Consider the following 20,018-nt stretch of genomic DNA (forward strand, 5'->3'; position numbering starts at 1 on the left):
CTAAGTCTGCTTTAATTGCATTAACTGACTCCTTCCTCTCCTATTCCCAATCTTAACGACCTCCCAATTTCATAACATTTCATCTAAATCATATCAGTCAAGATAACAGTAATCTCAAGTTTCAATAGCTTATGGAGCTTGAGACTCAATAATTGGCATCTATTGTTTTAGTCACTATTTGTAAGTCGATGATCAAGGATGTTGCTAATAAATTTGACATTTCTTGCAATTCTTACATTCCAACTGACTTCCATCAGTCAAGCAGCAACTATAACAGCAACATGCATCTACAGCTACGATCCAAATAATACCTACACATGTGATTTACACAATACAACAGGAACAAGTCCAACAGATCTACTGGAAATTACAGGAACTCACTTAACTGGACGGTCAGATGACGACGTTAATGCTGTGACTTGCATTAGTGGAACTGAATATTTCAATGGGGAAGTCTTCAGGAAGTTTAGGAACCTTAAAAGTTTATATTTATCTAGTCGTCAACTTGAAGGAATCAGTTCCAATGCATTTGATGTCTGTGACAATTTAGAGTATTTGTTGCTGCGAATTGGCTTTGGATATCCAGCCCTGCCTGCAGAAATGTTGAAAAACTGTGCAAAATTGAAGATTCTTTATTTAGATTCCAATTTATTAACGGAACTGCCGGAAAATCTCTTCGGACCGACCAGCAGTTTGGAGGAACTTTACATCAACAACAATAAATTGTCGGTACTTCCGGAGAACTTGCTGAAAAATATGGAAAATTTACAGATTGTCCATATCAATGACAATTACTTTGCGGAACTAGACAGACTTGCAAAGGCACTAGATGGACATGCTAATTTGAGGATATTGGAACTCCAATACAACAGATTTGGAAATTTTGACTTTAAATTCTTCAAACAATTCCAAAAGCTTGAATCCTTAACCATTGGATCCCAGACTGCATACATCCTTACCCAAATCTCATGGCAGTCACTTCCAAGTTCCTTAACAGCCTTAACAGTCCATGGAGTTGGTGAGGAAATTCCTGAAAATGCTTTTGTGAATCTTGTGGACTTAACAAGCCTGGAAGTCAACGGACGAGACATTAAGACACTCAAAAAGGACACATTTAAGGCACTGACTAAGCTTGAGTCAATATCAGTGACTAATGCAGGCATTAAGAGCCTACATGCTGAATTGTTCATTAATAATGTAAATCTAGTGAATTTGGACTTTGAAAGGAATGAAATTGAGGAACTTCCAGGTGGAATTTTTACAAATTTAGTCAATCTTGGAACTGGATTTAGACGTAATGGACTCAAATTTGCATGGAATAACATCACGAGGCTTAATGCCAATTCCTTCGGTCAACATCCAATGCTTGGCTATTTGGACTTTTACCGGAATCAAATTAATGAAATTGAACGTGGAATTTTCAGTCGATTTAATACAACAATAAGAATGGCTGACTTTATGGGTAATGTGTGCATTGATGAGATCTATTACAATGAAATAACCAATTTAGATGCGGATCCAAAATTCTTGTTGTGCTTTAACAATTGGGCTGGTATAACGACTACAACGACTACGACGACGACGACTACTCAACCATCACCAACTACTACACCTGGAGGTGCTGGACATAATTTTAAGAGATTTGAAATTTTAGGGATTATTTTTGTTGGATTTTTTGCAGTTTTGAGACAAAATTTAGATTTTTAATAAAATAATTGGAATTTTTTAATGAAATTTATGTTTTTGTTGTGGGGGTTTATCCAAAAATTAGGGAAGTTTTGAACCCAAAAACCACTCCATGGACACGCTCTTGACCCCTTACTTACTCATTGTAACCATGGTCCTATGTGGAGCTTTCAATCTGAATCTACAGATTGCTCGGTTACCTTACTTACTTACTTCGCTGGCCGTACAGATCAAGTGTGATCCATGGTCTCCCTCAGTCGGTTCCTCAAGCTGACTCTATCGCTGGCTAGCTCTTGTCAATTTCCAATTCCAAGTGTGACACTATCTCTATCGACAGCTTCCTTCCATATCGATAGAGGCCTTCCATGAGGCTCGGTTACCTAGTTTTGGACTTGACTCTCCAATTGGACTTTAAAATCCGACTCGAATGACGTCCGGGCTTCAAAATAGAGTCCCATCAGCTCTTCTAGTCTGTAAAAATTGTCTGTCCTTTCAAATTGTTACAATCTTGACATTCTTTCACCTCTGTTCTGTGTCCAGTAGCTTATGAAGTTCCTGGTCGCAAATAACCAGCACTAAAGTGAATCCAGAGTCAGAGTCACACCGACTTGGAACTAGATTTATGTTATAGCACCCAGTAAATCCCATTAGAGCGTCATACAACACGTAATAAGTGATTGTCCCCTTAACTTAATGATTTGACAATCAATACTGATAATACTTATCAGGCATAGTATTCTGATTGTAAGTTTTAACGGCTATATAGTCATACACATTCGACGGTTGCGGTTTTGTCTGCAAAATTCATTCCAAAGTGATTTATTTAGTTAAAAAAATTTAAAAATGATTTTAAGAAATTTTACAAAAGTTTTGCTGACTTTTTTAAGCATTGCTGGCTATTTCCCATCAAATGCCTTCCAATTGGACAACTCAACAACAGTCCAAGCCACTTGCATCTACACAATTGGGTCAGACAACATTTACACATGTGGTCTTTACAATGCAAACATCACAAGTCCATCAGATGTCCTAGAAATCACTGGAACACATCTTGAAGGCTATACAGATGCGAATGTACAGTTCGTCAACTATAACAACCCTGGAGCTGAATATTTTAATGCTGAATTATTGAAAAAATTTGAAAATTTAAAATTCTTGATTTTAGCAGCAAATAACATGAAGGAAATAAGTTCCAATGCTTTTGAAGTTTGTGGAAATTTAGAGGAACTGACAATCATAGCCAGCAGTCTGCCGGCACTGCCAAGTCAAATGCTTGGAAATTGCAATAATTTAACGAAATTTGTATCAATTTTGTTCAATATTTCGGCAGTTCCAGAAGATTTATTTGGAAAATCATCAAATTTATTGGAATTTGGACTTAAAACATTCAAAGTGACGTCACTGCCTGAAAAGTTGCTGGAAAACATGGAAAATTTGAGAATTTTGGACCTCAACGGCAATGAATTGTCAGAATTAAGTCCAAACTTTTTGATCAATTCCTTAAAACTTGAGGAAGTCGACGTGATGTTTAACAAGTTTGAGGACGAACGGAAGCTGACCTACGCTCTTAACGGACATCCAAATATCAAAAAATTACTGCTTAATTGGAATGCTTTCAGAAATTTTGATTTTAGATTTTTTTCTCAGTTCCAACAGCTTGAAGAATTGTCAGTTGGAAGTACATACTTTGAGACACTTGTTGGCATTGCCTGGTCGTCACTTCCTTCATCTCTCATCTCCCTCACAGTGCCTGGAATTGGCGAGGAAATTCCAGAAAATGCATTTAATCGTCTTGTGAATTTGCAGTCACTGCAACTGTCTGGATTGGCTATTAGGAACCTCCATAAAGACACATTTAAGGCACTTAGGAACTTGGAAGTCCTCAGAATCCAAAGCACAAACCTAAAGAACCTTCATCCTGAATTATTCATCAATCAAGTCAACCTCAGTGACTTGGACTTGACCAATGGCTTAATCGACGACATCCCGGCTGGAATTTTTACATCCTTAACAAGCCTCGGCACTAAAAGTCCGTCCCATGGCATCAGAATCACTTGGAATCGACTCACAAGACTTAATTCTGACTCATTTGGTCAACATCCAAATTTGCAGTACCTGAACTTCCATCAGAACAGAATCAATGAAATTCAACGTGGATTTTTTAGCAATTTTCATCCAAATTTGACGGCAGTCTTCCTCCTTAATGACTGCATTGATGAGTCATTCACAAATGTCAATCTCAACAATGTGACCAATTTTGACGATTGCTATAAGAATTGGGATGAAATCACTACGACGACTTCAACTACAACGGAAGCAACAACACCTGGTGGTGCTGGAAATAATTTTAAGAGATTTGATATTTTTGTGATTATTTTTATTGGATTTATTAAGGTTTTGATTAATATTGTTGGGTAATGTAGATGTAGGATGGATTAAGGCTTGATTTTGTTAATAAAAGTTTGAATTTGGATAAAAAAAATGATATATTTGACTTTGTTTTGTGACTTAAAGTGATGATTGGACTTGTATGAAGCTGTGCTTCTCGATATTATGATGTTATTGAGCTTAAATGGGGTTCAAATGGCTCATAGTGGCTCACAGTGGCTCTCAGGAGCTCTCAGGAGCTCATAGGAGCTGAAAGAGCACACGGGTCCGTGTCCAGAGGGAGGATGATGATTCAATGGTGAAATAAGGACAAATACTGTCTGGCAATTTCAATTTATGTATGACCAGGGAGCAGACAAGAAAGCTGACAATGTTTTAGTCACTTTGGTCGCTTCTTTTTGACTTTTTTGTAAGTTTTTTCTCATTTGTCACTCGACTTACCCACACCTTTCTACTTACGTGCACAATGTCACTAGATATCATAAGTTGTCTCTGCAGCCAGGCGTTAACTAGTCAAGTTATCTCGGTTTTCATTCGAGTTCTTACTAAAGACGTCAATTGTGATTCATTGCAACCTACGTCAATTCTTGAGTTGCTGACTACCACTTGTCATTCATTTATATCCCTAACAGACAAAGAGCATGCTTTTATGGTACATTAAATTGTATCACTCGATTCATTCCCTATTCCATTTTCCTTATTTTGAGAAATTCCAATTTCACGAGTCATTCAATGACTCAATTACCAAGCATCCACGTCTTTTACAATTAATCTCTTACGTTATTTTGATAAACTATGTATGACATCAATATCAATCCACGATAAGTGTTATCAAAACCTTTTTCAGAATCATATGTAAGATACGTTAGCCATTCAATTGATAGTAAATGGAATAAAATTGAGGAAATAAATCGTTACTATTCATTAATCGTGTAGAAGCTGTGGACGTTTAACTGAAATTTGGTGTTAAAATATTGGATTAAGGAATAAGGAAATAAGGTAAGATGGGTTTGGTATTGATTAATTATTGCTGATGTAGTAAGCAGAGTTGGTAGGGCTCCATTTTAGAGTTTGATTCCACATGGGGTCAGTCTAATAGGGTCGGAATTCCAGTAGAGTTTGATTCTAGTAGAGTCCGATTCCAATGGAGTCTGGAATCTAGTGGAGTTGGTCCAATAGGGTACATACTCTAGTTCTGTCGGTTCAATCGGAATGTAGAGTCCAATTGGAGTCCAGTGGAGTCCGATTCTAGGAATCCTGCCAACTCTGGTAGTAAGGCCTAACAGACACCGCTTTTAGGTACCGTAGTGGGTATTCCTGAATTATGAGAGCATGCTCTATGTCTGTTAGGGAAGAATTCATCTTAAAGAGCTCAACATAGCCACTAAGGTGCCGTTAAGATCGCTGTGTTGACAGTTTGTCGTCTGGGAGTCCTTTCAGCTACTTGACGGCTACTTGATGGCTAATTCCTCCTCAATATTAATTATTCTATATTTTCAGGCACTCCGTACTCACCAATAACTTGAAGATACTTCAAAATTTGAAAAAATGACGTCAATTAATCCACAAAATCCACACCAAACCCTCATTAAATCATCAATATTCCTAACAATCACCACCATACTCTTCCTAATCACCCTCTGTCCACATCAATCCACACAACAGTCAATAATAACCAAATCATCGACCATCCAAGCTACTTGTGTATACAATTACACCTATTATGGCCTCTACACATGTGATCTCTCTTACAATGAGCCAGTCAACCGAACGGATGTCCTAGAAATTACCGGAATTCACTTACCAAATCATACAGACGATGATGTTGAGGCTGTCTATCAATACATTCGGAATGAGACATACTTTAATGGTGATGCAATGAGAAAATTTGTAAATCTTAAAAGAATCAGCATTATAGGACGTGACTTGATTGATATTACACCAAATTCATTTGATGTCTGTGCCAAATTGGAAGCGCTGGCTATTAATTATGGCAAGTACAAGACATTGCCGTCGGGGCTGCTTAAAAATTGTGTAAATTTGAGGACTTTTGAGATTATGTCATCGGAAATTGAAACATTTCCGGAAGATTTCTTTGGAAGTACGAGGAACTTGGAGGAATTTGTTGTTCCTGTCAATCAATTGACGTCACTGCCTGAAAAGCTACTTCAGAATATGGAAAAACTTAGAATTATTCGTATTGGATATAACAACTTGAAGGAATTAAGTCCAAACTTCCTCATAAATTGTCCAAATTTAGATCAATTTTCAGCATACGACAATCAGTTCCAAACCCAAGAAGCCATCACATTTGCCCTTAACGGAAGGATTAATATGAGGTATCTGATGCTGGATTTCAATAACATAACAAATTGGGACTTCCGATTTTTTGCACAGTTCCAAAAACTTGAATATTTGACCGTTGGAATCAACCGAGGAGCAAAGTTAACCAACATCCATTGGCGGTCACTTCCAGCGTCACTGAATGAACTTACTGTCTATGGAATTGGCGAGGACATTCCAGAAAATTCATTTGAACGTCTTGTGAACTTGAGAGCCTTAACATTGTATGGAAATGACATTACAGCCTTCCATAAGGATACTTTTAAGTCACTGACGAATCTTTGGTACCTGTACATCTACCAATCGGAACTAAAGACCCTACATCCTGATTTATTCCAAGATCAAGGCAATCTCAGTCATTTAATGATCAGTGGAACTAAAATTGAGGAACTTCCAGCTGGACTTTTTGTTCCACTTGTCAATATTGGATTTAGGAACCAAAATAATGGAATTCATGTAAAGCACAGCAAGCTGATAAGGATTAATGCCAATTCTTTTGGTGAACATCCAAAATTACGCACAATTGACTTTGCATTTAATGAAATTAATGAAATTGAGCGCGGAATATTCAGCAAGTTCCATCCAAACATGACTTATGTTGGACTTTACTTCAATGACTGCGTCAGTGCCCTTTTGGATGGTGTGGACTTAGACAATCATGAAAGATTAGAGCAATGTTATCAAAATTGGGTGGACATAGATCCAAATAATCGACCAACAACAGTTCCGCCAACATCAACAACACCTGCTGGATGTGGAAGTAATTTTAAGAGTTTTGAAGTTTTTGTTATCATTTTTGTGGGAATTTTTAAGGTTTTGTTTGATTATGTTAAGTAATAAATTGTAGATAAAGGCAGATAAAGGCTGTAATTTGATTTATTGGGAATTTTTGGAATCCACAGTTATCTAGTGCATCTAAATGGGAGCTGAGGGGATGCCCACTGCTCACTTTGCTTGCAAGGGAATTTGTCGACATAAAAATGGGACATTATGGCTCCGTCAGGGCAACATCTTGTCTTACCGTCAATACAGTGACTCAAATGTTCCTTAGTGGACACTCGAACAAAGCAGCACCTTCATCTACTCAAGTGAATACTTTGTGCTGTTCGGGTCTTCGCCAAGGAACAGCTATATCGCCATATTAGTGATAAGATTCATCAGGAAGACGGAAAGTTGCTCCGACGGAACCATGACAGCTGATTTAATCCATTTTATAGTGAAAAACTTGGTTTTCCTTCTTGAGCCGTCTGGGGATTTGACATTGGATGAGTTTCTAAGATTGAGACCGAGGACGAGAAAATGTGGCACTCGGGACATAATGTGCTGTTCAGAAATGAACCAAGCGCCTCATACACAGTGGAATTTACTTACTTACTTACTTCGCTGGTCGTACAGATCAGTTGTGATCCATGACCTCCCACTTAGGTTTCTTAGCATGTTGTTAAGGGTGGCGGCTTGCTAGGCCAACGCATCCTGTATTAACCAGAGCCTCGTTTGACTCCGCCCCACTATGTGGCTTAAGGTGCGGCTAAAGCACCAGTGGAACTTGACTTCCAATAAATGACTAACCACAACATTCGCAATTTTCTATCCACTTCCACTTCCACTTCCTAGAATTGTTTACAAAAAACAATAAGTAACTTAAATGCATAATAGAGTCAACAATGATAAGGAATTATCAGCGTAAATTGGTATCTGATGAAATAAACAACTTTATTATTGACATGAAGAACTAAATAAAATAAGGTTTTTTAAGTTTGATTCCGACATTGATCGTAAAGTAGTCGGGGAAGTGAGTTTATAAGCTGTTAAATTGATTAAGTAGAATTTGAAGGAATTGTGAGCAAATTTGAGGATTTTTGGAAGGAAAACTGGAACCAGAAGGCAGTTGAAGACGGAAAAGCATCAAAATCAGTTGAATCATCCCCTTAGTGACCCATTGGACGTAAAGGAACAGCAATAGCAGTTCAAAATGACCCAAAAGCCCCAGCAACTCATCCAAACCTCAACAATGTATCTTGCACTGTTCATATCACTCAGTCCACACTTGTGTACTCAGCAACACATAATCACCTCCCAACCACACCTTAACATCACTCCAACACCCATCCCAGCTACCTGCACATACCTTTATAATTACGACAACATTTACACATGCAACCTTCAAGTTCCACAGCCAGTCAGCATGACTGACATCCTCGAAATCACAGGAACTCATCTTGAGAATCACACAGACGCGGATGTTGAAGGTGTGCAGTTTTTGGTCAAGCTTAATACGACATTTAATGGAGATGTGCTGAGAAAATTTGAAAATTTAAAGAATTTGGAGATAAGTGGACGGAATATCCACAAAATTAACCCAAATGCATTTGATGTCTGTCCAAAATTGGAGAGATTAATCATAAGTTCTGGATTTTTGAGGACCTTACCATCAGGGCTGCTTAAAAATTGTGAAAATTTGGTCTATTTTGAGTCAATGTCACAAAGTCTCGAAACATTTCCCGAAGATTTCTTTGGAAGTGCCAAAAATTTGGAAGTATTTTCAGTTCCGTTCAATAAATTGACGTTCCTGCCTGAAAAGCTGTTCCTGAATATGCAAAAATTGAGGAAACTTAGTCTTGGATATAACAATTTGCAGGAATTAAGTTCAAACTTCTTAATAAATTGTTCAAATTTAGAGGAAGTGACGCTTTACGTCAATGACTTCCAGGACCAGTCAGACATCACATTTGCCCTTAATGGACATCCAAATTTGAGGCATTTATCAATTAACGACAATAATTTCACCAATTTTGACTTCCGATTTTTCTCGCAGTTCCAAAAACTTGAATATTTAGAAATTGGCATGCAGCCGGTCACTAAGTTGACCAACATCCATTGGCAGGCACTTCCAGCATCATTGACAGAACTTCGAGTCATGGAAATTGATGAGGAAGTTCCAGCAAATGCATTTGAACGTCTTGTGAACCTGAAATCCTTAAGATTGATTGGAACTGGAAATGAGAAGCTTTACAAGGACATTTTCAAGCCACTGACCAGCTTAGTGTCACTATCTTTCACATTTACAGGCTTACAGGCACTTGATCCTGATTTATTCAGCAGTCAAGCAAGCCTTAGCAATCTGGTGATCAGCAACACACAAATTAAGGAACTTCCAGCTGGACTTTTTGTTCCACTTGTCAATATTGGGCATGTTAACAAGTACAACGGAATTGAAGTATCATCATCAAATTTGGCAAGACTTAATGCCAATTCCTTTGGTCTACATCCACATCTACAAAGTATTGACTTTAATGGAAATGACATTAATGGAATTGAGCATGAATTATTTAGTCGATTCCATCCAAACTTGACATTTGTGAATTTTAGAGGCAATAAGTGTGTTGATGACTTACTGTGGGGTGAAAATTTGGATCCAAATGAGATGTTAGAGCAGTGCTTTAAGAACTGGATGGAAAGGAATTGAGTAGGAATAAGAATTTTGATGTTTTATGTCCAATTTTATTAAATTATGAATAAATTTATTAATATTTTAAGTCAGAACTGCTCAAACTATGTCCACGAGTCCCTAGTCGAGTCTAAGTCGAGTCTAGTCCGAGTCTAGTCCGAGTCTAGTCCGAGTCTAGTCCGAGTCTAGTCCGAGTCTAGTCCGAGTCTAGTCCGAGTCTAGTCCGAGTCTAGGTCGAGTCTAGGTCGAGTCTAGGTCCGAGTCTAGTCCGAGTCTAGTCCGAGTCTAGTCCGAGTCTAGGTCGAGTCAAGGTCGAGTCTAGTCCGAGTCTAGTCCGAGTCTAGTCCGAGTCTAGTCCGAGTCTAGTCCGAGTCTAGTCCGAGTCTAGTCCGAGTCTAGTCCGAGTCTAGGTCGAGTCTAGGTCGAGTCTAGGTCCGAGTATAGGTCGAGTCTAGTCCGAGTCTAGTCCGAGTCTAGTCCGAGTCTAGTCCGAGTCTAGGTCGAGTCTAGGTCGAGTCTAGGTCCGAGTCTAGTTCGAGTCTAGTCCGAGTCTAGTCCGAGTCTAGTCCGAGTCTAGTCCGAGTCTAGTCCAGCATATTCTTTAATAACAGTATGAATATCTATAATAATAATTAACAGCATGAATAAAGTATGTCCAATAACAATTTAAACCGATTCTTGATTCATTCGGTATGCAAACACGCTGCCTTTTTCATAAAATGTCTTTGAATCCTCAGAGTCTACGTCCACTTTTGAACGTTCATTGAAGATCCTCTTCCTGCCATATCCACCACCACCTAAAATGTCAAAAAGGACAGTGATTAGTTCTAGGCTCATTGAGCATGCTAGGAGTGTATTCAGGGGTTAGGGGTTGGTAGTCAACCCCAGTCTCCTCTTCACTACCTAAAGCTATGCTTAATATCCCTAACAGGCTCTCGAGAGCTTGCTGTACTTAGAAACACCAGCTGAGCAAGTTCACGACCGTCAATCTTAACTTACTCAGCTCTTGAGTCCATCCTCTTTGCCTGCTAGGATATCAAGTGACTCCCAACTACATGACAGCATCCTACCCTCCCCTACAGACCCCCAATACCCACTCACCTGGTGTCAACATCGAGTAAACATCCCCAGCATCAACATTAATAGCATTTTTAGCACCAAGATTAATAATTCGTCCATCAAACTTCCTCAGCAAGTTCAATCCAACTTTTCCAGGCTCACCACCTTCAAGTCCATAATTCTTCATAACTCGACGTTCAGTCAGCACCGACAATGTCACAGGCTTTCTAAACATTAATTCTCTCTTGATTCCTTCACCGCCTAAATACTTTCCAAGTCCAGAAGATTCATCACTTCTGAGACAGAATGACTTTAATATTATTGGATATCTTTGTTCCAGGATCTCTAAATCCGTGATTCTTGTGTTGGTCATGTGAGTATGTACGCCAGATGTTCCATGCCATTTAGGACCAGCACCCGATCCACCGCCAACAGTCTCATAGTAGCCCCACTTTTCATCACCAATTGTTATGTTGTTCATGCAGCCACAACTTGCAGCACAGACTTTAAAGGCTTTGAGGATCACATCGACAATCCTTTGGGATGTAAGGACATTTCCGCCAACAACTGCTGCACCTTCTGTTGGATTGAGGATCGACTTTTCAGGTATGATGACTTCAATTGGATTTAAGCAGCCTTGATTCAATGGAATGTCGAATCCGACCATGCAGCGCAGGCAGTAAATGATTGCGGACATGACAATAGCTTTTGGGGCATTGCAGTTGCCATAAACTTCATATCCAGTTCCAGTGAAATCAAAAACGGCAGTTCCATTGTCTTCGTTGATTTTGACTGTCAAACTTATCGGAGTTCCATCGTCCATGTACTCAGTGGCTTGTAAGATGCTGCTTCCAGTTCTGTTCCTTGCATCCACAGCTATTTCCTTCAGCATATCCCTAACACAATCAGCTGCATTCTGTTGGATATAATTCATGAATGCCTGAACAACATCAAGTCCATAAATGTCAATCAGTTCCCGGACTAGCTGAATACCTTTGTGGTTTGCAGCTATTTGTGCCTTTAGGTCAGAGATGTTGTCACTAAGGTTTCGACTTCCAGCTGCTGTTAGTTCCTCTGTGATACCTTGTTCGTTAAAGACATGTCCATCGACAAGTAGGAACGACTTAAATGCAGCACCTTCCTCAGACAAGCTTTTTGAATGCGGCGGCATCGAACCTGGCGAAATTCCACCAATATCAGCATGATGTCCACGTGATGCAACAAAAAAGACAGGATCAGGGATTGATGGATAGAAGACAGGCGTTATGACTGTCAAGTCAGGCAAGTGCGAACCACCAGCTTGTGGATGATTGGACAGGATCACATCACCGTCCTTAAGTGTCCCACCGCGTGCCTTAATTTGATATCTGACAGTTTCCTGCATAGCACCAAGATGGACGGGAATGTGAGGAGCATTGCTGACAAGTCCACCATCTGGACCAAACAAGGCACAGCTAAAGTCAAGTCGTTCCTTAATATTTGTTGAAATTGATGTCCTTTGAAGGATTCGTCCACATTGTTCAGCTATGCTCATGAATCTATGGCTGAATATCGACAGCTGAATTGGATCCAAGTCAGTTCCAACAACTTTTTGTTGGATGTCCTCAATGTCTATGACAATATCGCCTTTGATTGTGATTAATCCATGGCAATTAGGTTCAATAATGATGGTCGACAGCTTGTCAATAATCACAGCCGGTCCGATAATCTTATGTCCAGCAAGTAAGTTCTCCCTAAGGTACAGGGCAGTGTCCATCCATTTATCATCAAAAAAGACTTTCAAGACCTTCACTGGAACTGGATTTTCATTGTTTGCAGCATTTGGAATTGACAGTTCCTCTGGAATTTTGGACTTGCCACATCCACGAACTCTGACGTCATCGACAATTATGGACCGATTCTCAAGCTGGAACCCAAACTCGTTTTGGTACCTTTTAAGGAATGAGTCAATAAAATTTCCATATCCAGCCACGTCAGGCACTAAGTCATCCTTACTTGGTGATATCATTAATGCACAGTCGGTTCCATTATACCTAAGATGTAGATACGGTTCCAGCACAATATTATCCTTACCAAATCCTTGACTTTCCAGCTGATCGACACAAACTTTTGACAATTTATCCAGCAGTTCCTTAATATGTCCTTTATTTCCATCCTCAAATACCAATCCACATGGTTCCTGTGTGTCATGCACAACATCAGCCAGTGCCATTCCATATGCTGACAATATTCCAGCATATTTGTGGATCAAGACCTTCTTCATTCCCAGTTCCTTTGCAATTGAGCATGCATGCTGACCACCAGCACCGCCAAACACAACCAAAGCATGCTTGGATGTGTCATATCCTCTTGACTGAGTCAGTGCTCGAATTGGACGGCACATGGCTTCATTTGCTACTCGTATGAATCCCATGGCTACTTCCTGGATGCTAAGAGTCTCAGATTTGTTGTTGTAGCTGTTGATTGTGCTGGTTATTTCTGTGAATTTTGATATTGCTGCTTCTAGGTCGAGTGGCTCGTCCTCATTAGGTCCGAAGATTTTTGGGAAGTATTCTGGGAATAAGCGGCCGAGGACTAGATTGGCGTCGGTGATCGTCAAGGGTCCTCCTTTTTTGTAGCATGCTGGACCTGCAAATGGATGGATTTTGAGGTTATTTACTTGCTAAGAGGACTAAAAGGGACAGTAAGGGACAGTAAGGGACAGTAAGGGACAGTAAGGGACAGTAAGGGACAGTAAGGGACAGAATGGGGCAGTAAGGGGCAGTAAGGGACAGTAAGGGACAGTGAGGACAGTAAGGGACAGTAAGGACCAGAAGCACACTAAGGAACAACTATTAACTCACCTGGATGAGCACCAGCAGACTCAGGTCCAACAACATACATTCCGGACCTAAAGAACAGCTGTGATCCTCCACCAGCTGCAACTGTATTAATATCAAGTTGTGGTGCCTGAATAGTGACTCCAGCAGTCGTAGACTCAACAACATGATCATAATGTCCATCAAATCTTGACACATCAGTGGATGTACCTCCCATATCAAATCCAATCAACGGCAACTCAGTGTCTCTCTTTCCAGTCACACTAAATCCAATGACACCGCCAGCTGGTCCAGATAAAATTGCTTTGGCTCCTCGGAACTTGTCCATATTGGTAAGTCCGCCATCACTTTGCATGAACAGCACTTCCACACCTTCTAGATTCTTATGAAATCCAGCTCTAAATGACTTTAGGTATTTTTCAACATGCGGCGTCAAGTATGCCTCAGCACAGCATGTGAAGCTACGCGGAACTAACCGAATCATTGGCATGACTTGATGCGATAAAGTCACAGTTGTAAATCCAATGTCCTGTGCGACTTTACCGACTTGAATTTCTTGTTCTGGACAGGCATAGCTGTGCGCTAGGCAGACAGCAACAGACTTGAAGCCGTCCTTAAAGACTTTTTGTAGTTTCGTCCTTACTTCCTCAACATCCACTTCCTTCATCACCAAAAATGTCGAATTTGAAATTCCTGAAATTTTTCGCCATTTTTCTGATATTTTTTCAAGTTGACAGTCAGGACGTTCAGGCACAATCCGGCAGTCAATCTGAACAACTTCCTTGTACAAATTTGATGGTCTGCGGATGTTCAAGTCGAAGATCTTTGGCCGTGCCTGATTTCCAATCTCAAGTATCTCCCCAAATCCAGCATTAACAACCAAAGCTGTCTTTTCTCCTTTCCGTTCCAGCAGTGCATTGGTCGCGACCGTAGTTCCCATCCTGATAAACTCAATTTTGGATGTGTCAATTAATCCATCGGAATTGACTGCCGAGTCGCCAAGATCCTCAATTAAAATCCTCTTTATCGCTTCCGTTGGTGCATCTGGATAATTTTGTGGATCTTCGGACAGCAACTTCATGGTTCGGATGGACTTGTCGGGTCTGATTGCGAGGACATCAGTGAAGGTGCCACCGCGATCGATTGAGAATTTATAGCCGGACATGACTTTGGGTTTGTGGATGTTTTAAGGTTGTCTGAAAAGGAGGAGATGTAGGTTGAGTTTTAGGAGGGTTTAAGGTGGATCTGGAGGAGGGTATTGGGGGTTGAAACCCAAAATCAAAGCAAATTGGACTATTTTGGATGTTTTGAGTGTTTTTGCCTCAATTAATGACCAATTTCAAGTTTTTCAAGCAGCAATCCACAAAATTTCGTAAAATTCCATAAAATTACATCCAAAAGCATCCAAAACTCACCAAAATCAACAGTAAAGCCTGTAAACTCCTCAAATTCTCAACAAACACTGACAACTTTACTTCTTCAACCTTCTTATCTTATTTTATCTACAATAAATGTGATAATTATGTGTAATTATAGACTTAATGATGAAGCAACTGAATTGTTTAATGCGATAATACACTTGATGAGGCAGAGATTACTAAACTTACTAAATTATAGAATGAATAAAATGATAAGACTGTAGAAATTGATTGTTTTTGTTATTGTTTTGAATGTTGAATGTTGAATGTTTTTTGGGTTGAAACAATGGAGTTTGATGTTTTTGTGTTTGTGTCGATATTGATGCTGAATTAGGTTTGTGTTGGGATATAATTTTATTGTCTTCATTGTCACTGTCGATTCAAACTACCTAGAATGACAGCCCCACAATAACACTCTGTATGGTAAGGCTTACAACCGACCATTTCCGAAATCAACTTGTAAATCAATGAAAGCATTATCATATTCAACGACGCACACAGATTAGACATATTGGTTTCAAGACTTATGTTCCAATGAGCTATCACATCCCATCTAAGGATCATCGCATCTAAGACCCAATTGGAATAATCCGGCAGCAATCCCTTGTATCTCTGACATGATGCAAGAATCGGATGATATCCGGTACTATGTCTCAGTCACACTGGCTTGGTGTTAGCTTTCAACCGAATCTGGGGCCCAAATAGCATATTAATGGATTAATCGATGGAAAATCTAGCTCCAAGCCGGCCTGACTACGACTCGATATCAGATTCTGTTGAAATACGGCCTCAATCCGGTGTGACTCTGGCAACTACCGGATTTCAACTGATTTTTGCACCATACCAAAGCCACGCAATCCTGTTGCTGGATTTAAGATTGATTGATCGACTTGTGTCCACTTGGTATTGGTGATTGGCAGACGGAAACCAGCGATACAGCCAGATTAATGTACCAGCAATAGAGCCAGCTTAAGGTGCCATTTAAAGGAGATCATGGCATGGCTCACAATTGATCTGTCCGTAAAGTGAAGTTAGTAAACAACTGACTTGTGACACATGCAAATACAGCTACTTGACTACCTTCATATCCTCACGTACTCTCAACATTTTTATGATCCTTAAATTTTGTCAGATCACACGACCTACGTGTCAACATCCACAACAGCTTAATCAATAAAAATCGATATCTTTTCTAATTATTATCTATGAAAAATGAGACAGCAATTTATGTCTGTGATCAATCATCATCAAATTATCCAGCAAGTCCTCAAGAACAAGCCAAACTTGTCCATCCTTGAACTTTTTATGATTTATTACCAAACTCCAATTCCAACAATTTCATTATCAAATGACTTAAAGGAATTCAAATCGATTTGACCAATTACCGATGTCCTTAGTCATTCTTCTTGCCTTTTTTTTTTAATTTCCTTTTGATGTCTTAATCAATTTTATGTGTTTCGTGATCTTATCTATTCATCATTAAGTTTTTGAAACGAATGGAAAATTTGTGATGGGAAAACGACAATTTTTTTTACTCATTCTTGACCTCAAACTTGACGGCATTTCAAACTGAATTTTTAGTCTGTCGCAAAACGTGGAAGGTGAAAGGTGCTCTTTTCTTGGAATAGAAATTGGAATAAGGAATAATTATTTTGAAGGTATTGTAAGTATTTTATGGTGAAATTCCGTGAAGATTATTGAAATTTGGCAATTATTTTGCATTTTGACTATGAAAATCTATTCATAATGACATCAATGCTTGATTAAACGGAAACCTAGCAAAAATAATTCTAGAATTTGTATCATAATTGATCTCAGATCCAAGGCATAGTTAGGGTCAACATTAATTCTTTTTAGGAAAAAAGTCTTCAATTTGTTTCAGGTTTTTAGAGTAAAAAGACACTAGAGCATCTTGCAAAAATTTAGATAGCATTCTCAATCTCAAGTTGACAAATTGATAATTTGTCTAGTCAATAACTAGCCTAGAAGACACAAAACGTGAAAATGACTGAAAATCCGGTTTCTGGCCGACTTAGCTTAACGTTGCGACCGGATTTGATTAAGTCTGGCCTCGAATCAAAGTCACGTTGGCTTAGGGTTGAATTTATGGACATTCATACAGCGTCTGCTGCTCGGATAGACTTTGGGTAGACTTTCCATAAACTAATGTCAAATATTAAGGAAGGATTTGATAAAAAAATTGGCATTAATTGACTGTAGGTCATGTAAGAGATCGAATGTTATAAAACGGCATTAGTGACCTTATTTGCAAAAGATCCTGGAATCAATTCAAGATCATGTCTATTTTTAGAAGCTCTTTTTTTATGTTTATCGATTCTAGTTAGCTTGGTTTGAGCGTTGGGTGAAGTTTGAGAATGATTTTCTTGGTGGAATCTCAAGTACATGAATTGCAACTAGGTATATTGCAGGTTACGTCAAATCTTATGACATATTCGAATCCTTGGCAATGTGCAGAGCTTGCAAGAGGCTAGGATTTCACTCCTAAAAATAAGTGTAAATGGTGGGATACGATAGATTATTAATTGCAGTGCTTGACCCTTCAAGCATTATGTAATAGGGATTGCCTAGTTATTATCCAGAATTTATACCAATTTGTTCACTCGGAGATGTAAATTCAGAAAAACATTTTAGCCTTTAATTTTTAGCGCATTTTTGATTTTTTTTTTTTTTTTAAATTCCTTACTAATTTTTTATTCAAAATTCCCAAAAAAACTCTTCCTACAGAACCATGGGCAACGTTATAACCAACATTCAAAGCATCATGGCATTCAGCCAACATGAAGAGATTAAAAATCCTGAGCCAAAGACCCTATCTGATCGTCAGGTAGCAATTATTAAAAAATCCTGGGAGATTCCATTTGCTAAGGTAAGAATTGCACTGCTTAGTGTCCATCTTATGACTTTTGGACTCAATTTGAGTTCAGGCTAGGTTTGACTGGTTCTAGAAAGCAGCTAGTATGTTTATCTAGTTAGTTCCTAGTTGCTAAGCCGTCAAGGCATCAACAAGGTCTATTAACTAGCTGTCAAGTTAGTTTAGACCCCCAATAAGCACACCCAATGCCCCAAAACCCAAAAAATTGATATTTTCGACTATTTCTGACCATAATCTTCAATTTCTTCCATCCAGCCACTCGATTCCGGCGAGAAAATTCTCTACACTTATTTAGAAAAATTTCCACACAATCAAGACAGATTCGCAGCATTTAGGAACACGCCAATCATCATGCTAAAAGGTACACCTGGATTTCGTAGTCATGCCAACAAAATCATGTAAGTTTTAGTGTCCAATTTAGTCCCAAAATTATCGATTCCAAATTCCCAATAAATATCCACTGGACATGCAATTGACAGTGTCAAGGCTGACTTATTGACTTTCTCTCAATTTTTTTTCATCACGCAAAAACCTCATTGCAGGGGAATTTTAGGTGTTTGTATCGATTGTCTCGGTAAGCCGGGCGGTGCCGATGAAATTGTTCGTGTTTTGAACGAGATGGGCAAGAATCATCGACGTCGTGGCATACCCAAGAAGGCATTTATGGAAATTCGTGGAATTATACTTGATACGTTAAGGGATTTGTGTAAGTTGGATGATGAAGGCGTACAGGCATGGAGTGACTTGTTGGATACAGTTTATCATGTCATTTTTACTAATTTAGATGAAAAAAAGTTGGAAAATAAATGAAAAGAATGTTGGAACTGAGTGAAATTGAGGGTTGATGGATGGATGGTGATTTTGAGGTTATGGTGTTATTTTGGGGGAAATGGGTGCAGGTGTCTTTACATTTATTTCAAATTAGTCACTAATGTTCAGGTGCCTTCACATTAGTCATCAATATTCAGGTGTCTTCACATTAAGTTCACTAAGCTTGAATATTCAGGTGTCTTCACACTGGTCGCGAATATTCAGGTGCCTTCACATGAGTCGTGAATGTTCAGGTGTCTTCACACAAATCCTGAATATTCAGGTGCCTTCACAATAGTCACGACTGTTCAGGTGCCTTTACACTAGTTGTGGATGTTCAGGAGCCTTCACAATAGTTGCAAATGGTTCAGGTGCCTTCACACTGGTTGCAAAATGGTTCAGGTGCCTTTACACTAATTGCAAATGGTTCAGGTGCCTTCACACTAACTGCAATTGTTCAGGTGCCATCACAATTATTCGAGAATGTTCAGGTGTCTTCACAATATCCACAAACGTTCAGGTGCCTTCACATTTTACCCCAAAAATACAATTCTAACCTCAAAATTTCCCATCATCAACGCTGACTCTACAAAATGAATTAATTTCCTACAATATTTTACTAAGTTACAATCCTTAAACCTTCTATAAAATTAATAATCAATAATCTCCCAATAATAAGAATTGTATACGCAACATTTTCATGCTTTTAAGAACTAACGTCTCTTTATTGTTTCTCAATTAAGCTGTAATTAAAGCTCAAAATGAGCAAATAAACATTTCCTTATTACTTACTGAATAATATGAAAATTGCTTTATTAATTTGATGGTGGTTGTTGGTTGTTACTATGTTGAGTTTGGTATGCTGCTTTATAGGGATATTAATTGATTGATTGCGAGGGACATGGTCGGTTGGTAACTGTTGCAATGGATTGCTTTGTTGACGATGACGTATAATTTGGCAATTATTGATGGCACACCTTGATAAGCCTCGATTGGAATTACACACAGATCACGGCACACAGGATAAGGGACACAGGATTTTGCAATTTATGCAATTTTTTAGCTTTTAAGCCTTTCTACCTAAAAATCCTTCCAAATTGTCTCAAAATGTCATCTTGCCTTACTAATCAAACTCAAAATTTTCATCATCTTTC

At 38.9% G+C, this 20,018-nt stretch overlaps 6 protein-coding genes across 7 annotated transcripts; 5 read left to right on the plus strand and 1 right to left on the minus strand.

The window, feature by feature from the left end:
- The first annotated feature begins 175 nt into the window (after positions 1–175).
- Positions 176–1,734, plus strand: LOC139099778 (carboxypeptidase N subunit 2-like). Its single transcript, XM_070652297.1, has one exon. It carries the CDS (start codon positions 199–201, stop codon positions 1,705–1,707), a length of 1,509 nt encoding a protein of 502 aa, XP_070508398.1. The 5' UTR covers positions 176–198; the 3' UTR covers positions 1,708–1,734.
- Positions 1,735–2,464: 730 nt separating this feature from the next.
- On the plus strand, positions 2,465–4,171 carry LOC139099776 (leucine-rich repeat-containing protein 15-like). Its single transcript, XM_070652295.1, has one exon. It carries the CDS (start codon positions 2,530–2,532, stop codon positions 4,102–4,104), a length of 1,575 nt encoding a protein of 524 aa, XP_070508396.1. The 5' UTR covers positions 2,465–2,529; the 3' UTR covers positions 4,105–4,171.
- Positions 4,172–4,950: 779 nt separating this feature from the next.
- LOC139099775 (leucine-rich repeat-containing protein 15-like) lies at positions 4,951–7,273 on the plus strand. The gene is made up of 2 exons (XM_070652294.1): positions 4,951–5,073; positions 5,575–7,273. Exon 2 carries the CDS (start codon positions 5,623–5,625, stop codon positions 7,252–7,254), a length of 1,632 nt encoding a protein of 543 aa, XP_070508395.1. The 5' UTR covers positions 4,951–5,073; positions 5,575–5,622; the 3' UTR covers positions 7,255–7,273.
- An 899-nt stretch (positions 7,274–8,172) lies between these two features.
- LOC139099878 (leucine-rich repeat-containing protein 15-like) lies at positions 8,173–9,960 on the plus strand. Its single transcript, XM_070652428.1, has one exon. The coding sequence runs from the start codon at positions 8,390–8,392 to the stop codon at positions 9,881–9,883; it is 1,494 nt and encodes a 497-aa protein (XP_070508529.1). The 5' UTR covers positions 8,173–8,389; the 3' UTR covers positions 9,884–9,960.
- Positions 9,897–15,329, minus strand: LOC139099877 (5-oxoprolinase). The gene is made up of 4 exons (XM_070652427.1): positions 15,159–15,329; positions 13,768–14,939; positions 10,967–13,552; positions 9,897–10,662 (listed from the first exon to the last, which is right to left on the minus strand). The coding sequence occupies exons 2-4, from the start codon at positions 14,906–14,908 to the stop codon at positions 10,532–10,534; spliced, it is 3,858 nt and encodes a 1,285-aa protein (XP_070508528.1). The 5' UTR covers positions 14,909–14,939; positions 15,159–15,329; the 3' UTR covers positions 9,897–10,531.
- A 1,419-nt stretch (positions 15,330–16,748) lies between these two features.
- LOC139099871 (globin CTT-IIIA-like) lies at positions 16,749–19,550 on the plus strand. 2 transcript variants are annotated; one of them, XM_070652419.1, is made up of 4 exons: positions 16,749–16,819; positions 17,907–18,048; positions 18,310–18,452; positions 18,597–19,550. In XM_070652419.1, exons 2-4 carry the CDS (start codon positions 17,911–17,913, stop codon positions 18,862–18,864), a joined length of 549 nt encoding a protein of 182 aa, XP_070508520.1. In that variant the 5' UTR covers positions 16,749–16,819; positions 17,907–17,910; the 3' UTR covers positions 18,865–19,550. The 2 variants fall into 2 exon arrangements, with proteins under 2 accessions (XP_070508520.1, XP_070508519.1); XM_070652418.1 differs by having other exon boundaries at positions 16,755–16,824.
- Positions 19,551–20,018: the final 468 nt, after the last annotated feature.

This window comes from Chironomus tepperi, unplaced genomic scaffold (genome assembly GCF_022539635.2).
Source record: "Chironomus tepperi strain 1889 unplaced genomic scaffold, CSIRO-AGI_Ctep_v1 contig_486, whole genome shotgun sequence".
NCBI classification, from domain to species: Eukaryota; Metazoa; Arthropoda; class Insecta; order Diptera; family Chironomidae; genus Chironomus; species Chironomus tepperi.

Coding starts and splice junctions, on each gene's coding strand:
- LOC139099778 (XM_070652297.1), top strand. CDS start 199: ATGTTGCTAATAAATTTGACATTTCTTGCAATTCTTACATTCCAACTG.
- LOC139099776 (XM_070652295.1), top strand. CDS start 2,530: ATGATTTTAAGAAATTTTACAAAAGTTTTGCTGACTTTTTTAAGCATT.
- LOC139099775 (XM_070652294.1), top strand. CDS start 5,623: ATGACGTCAATTAATCCACAAAATCCACACCAAACCCTCATTAAATCA.
- LOC139099878 (XM_070652428.1), top strand. CDS start 8,390: ATGACCCAAAAGCCCCAGCAACTCATCCAAACCTCAACAATGTATCTT.
- LOC139099877 (XM_070652427.1), bottom strand. CDS start 14,908: ATGTCCGGCTATAAATTCTCAATCGATCGCGGTGGCACCTTCACTGAT. Junction 13,553..13,767: donor GTCTGCTGGTGCTCATCCAG/GTGAGTTAATAG, acceptor ATCCATTTGCAG/GTCCAGCATGCTACAAAAAA. Junction 10,663..10,966: donor TTACTCGATGTTGACACCAG/GTGAGTGGGTAT, acceptor TTGACATTTTAG/GTGGTGGTGGATATGGCAGG.
- LOC139099871 (XM_070652419.1), top strand. CDS start 17,911: ATGGGCAACGTTATAACCAACATTCAAAGCATCATGGCATTCAGCCAA. Junction 18,049..18,309: donor GGGAGATTCCATTTGCTAAG/GTAAGAATTGCA, acceptor TCTTCCATCCAG/CCACTCGATTCCGGCGAGAA. Junction 18,453..18,596: donor AGTCATGCCAACAAAATCAT/GTAAGTTTTAGT, acceptor ACCTCATTGCAG/GGGAATTTTAGGTGTTTGTA.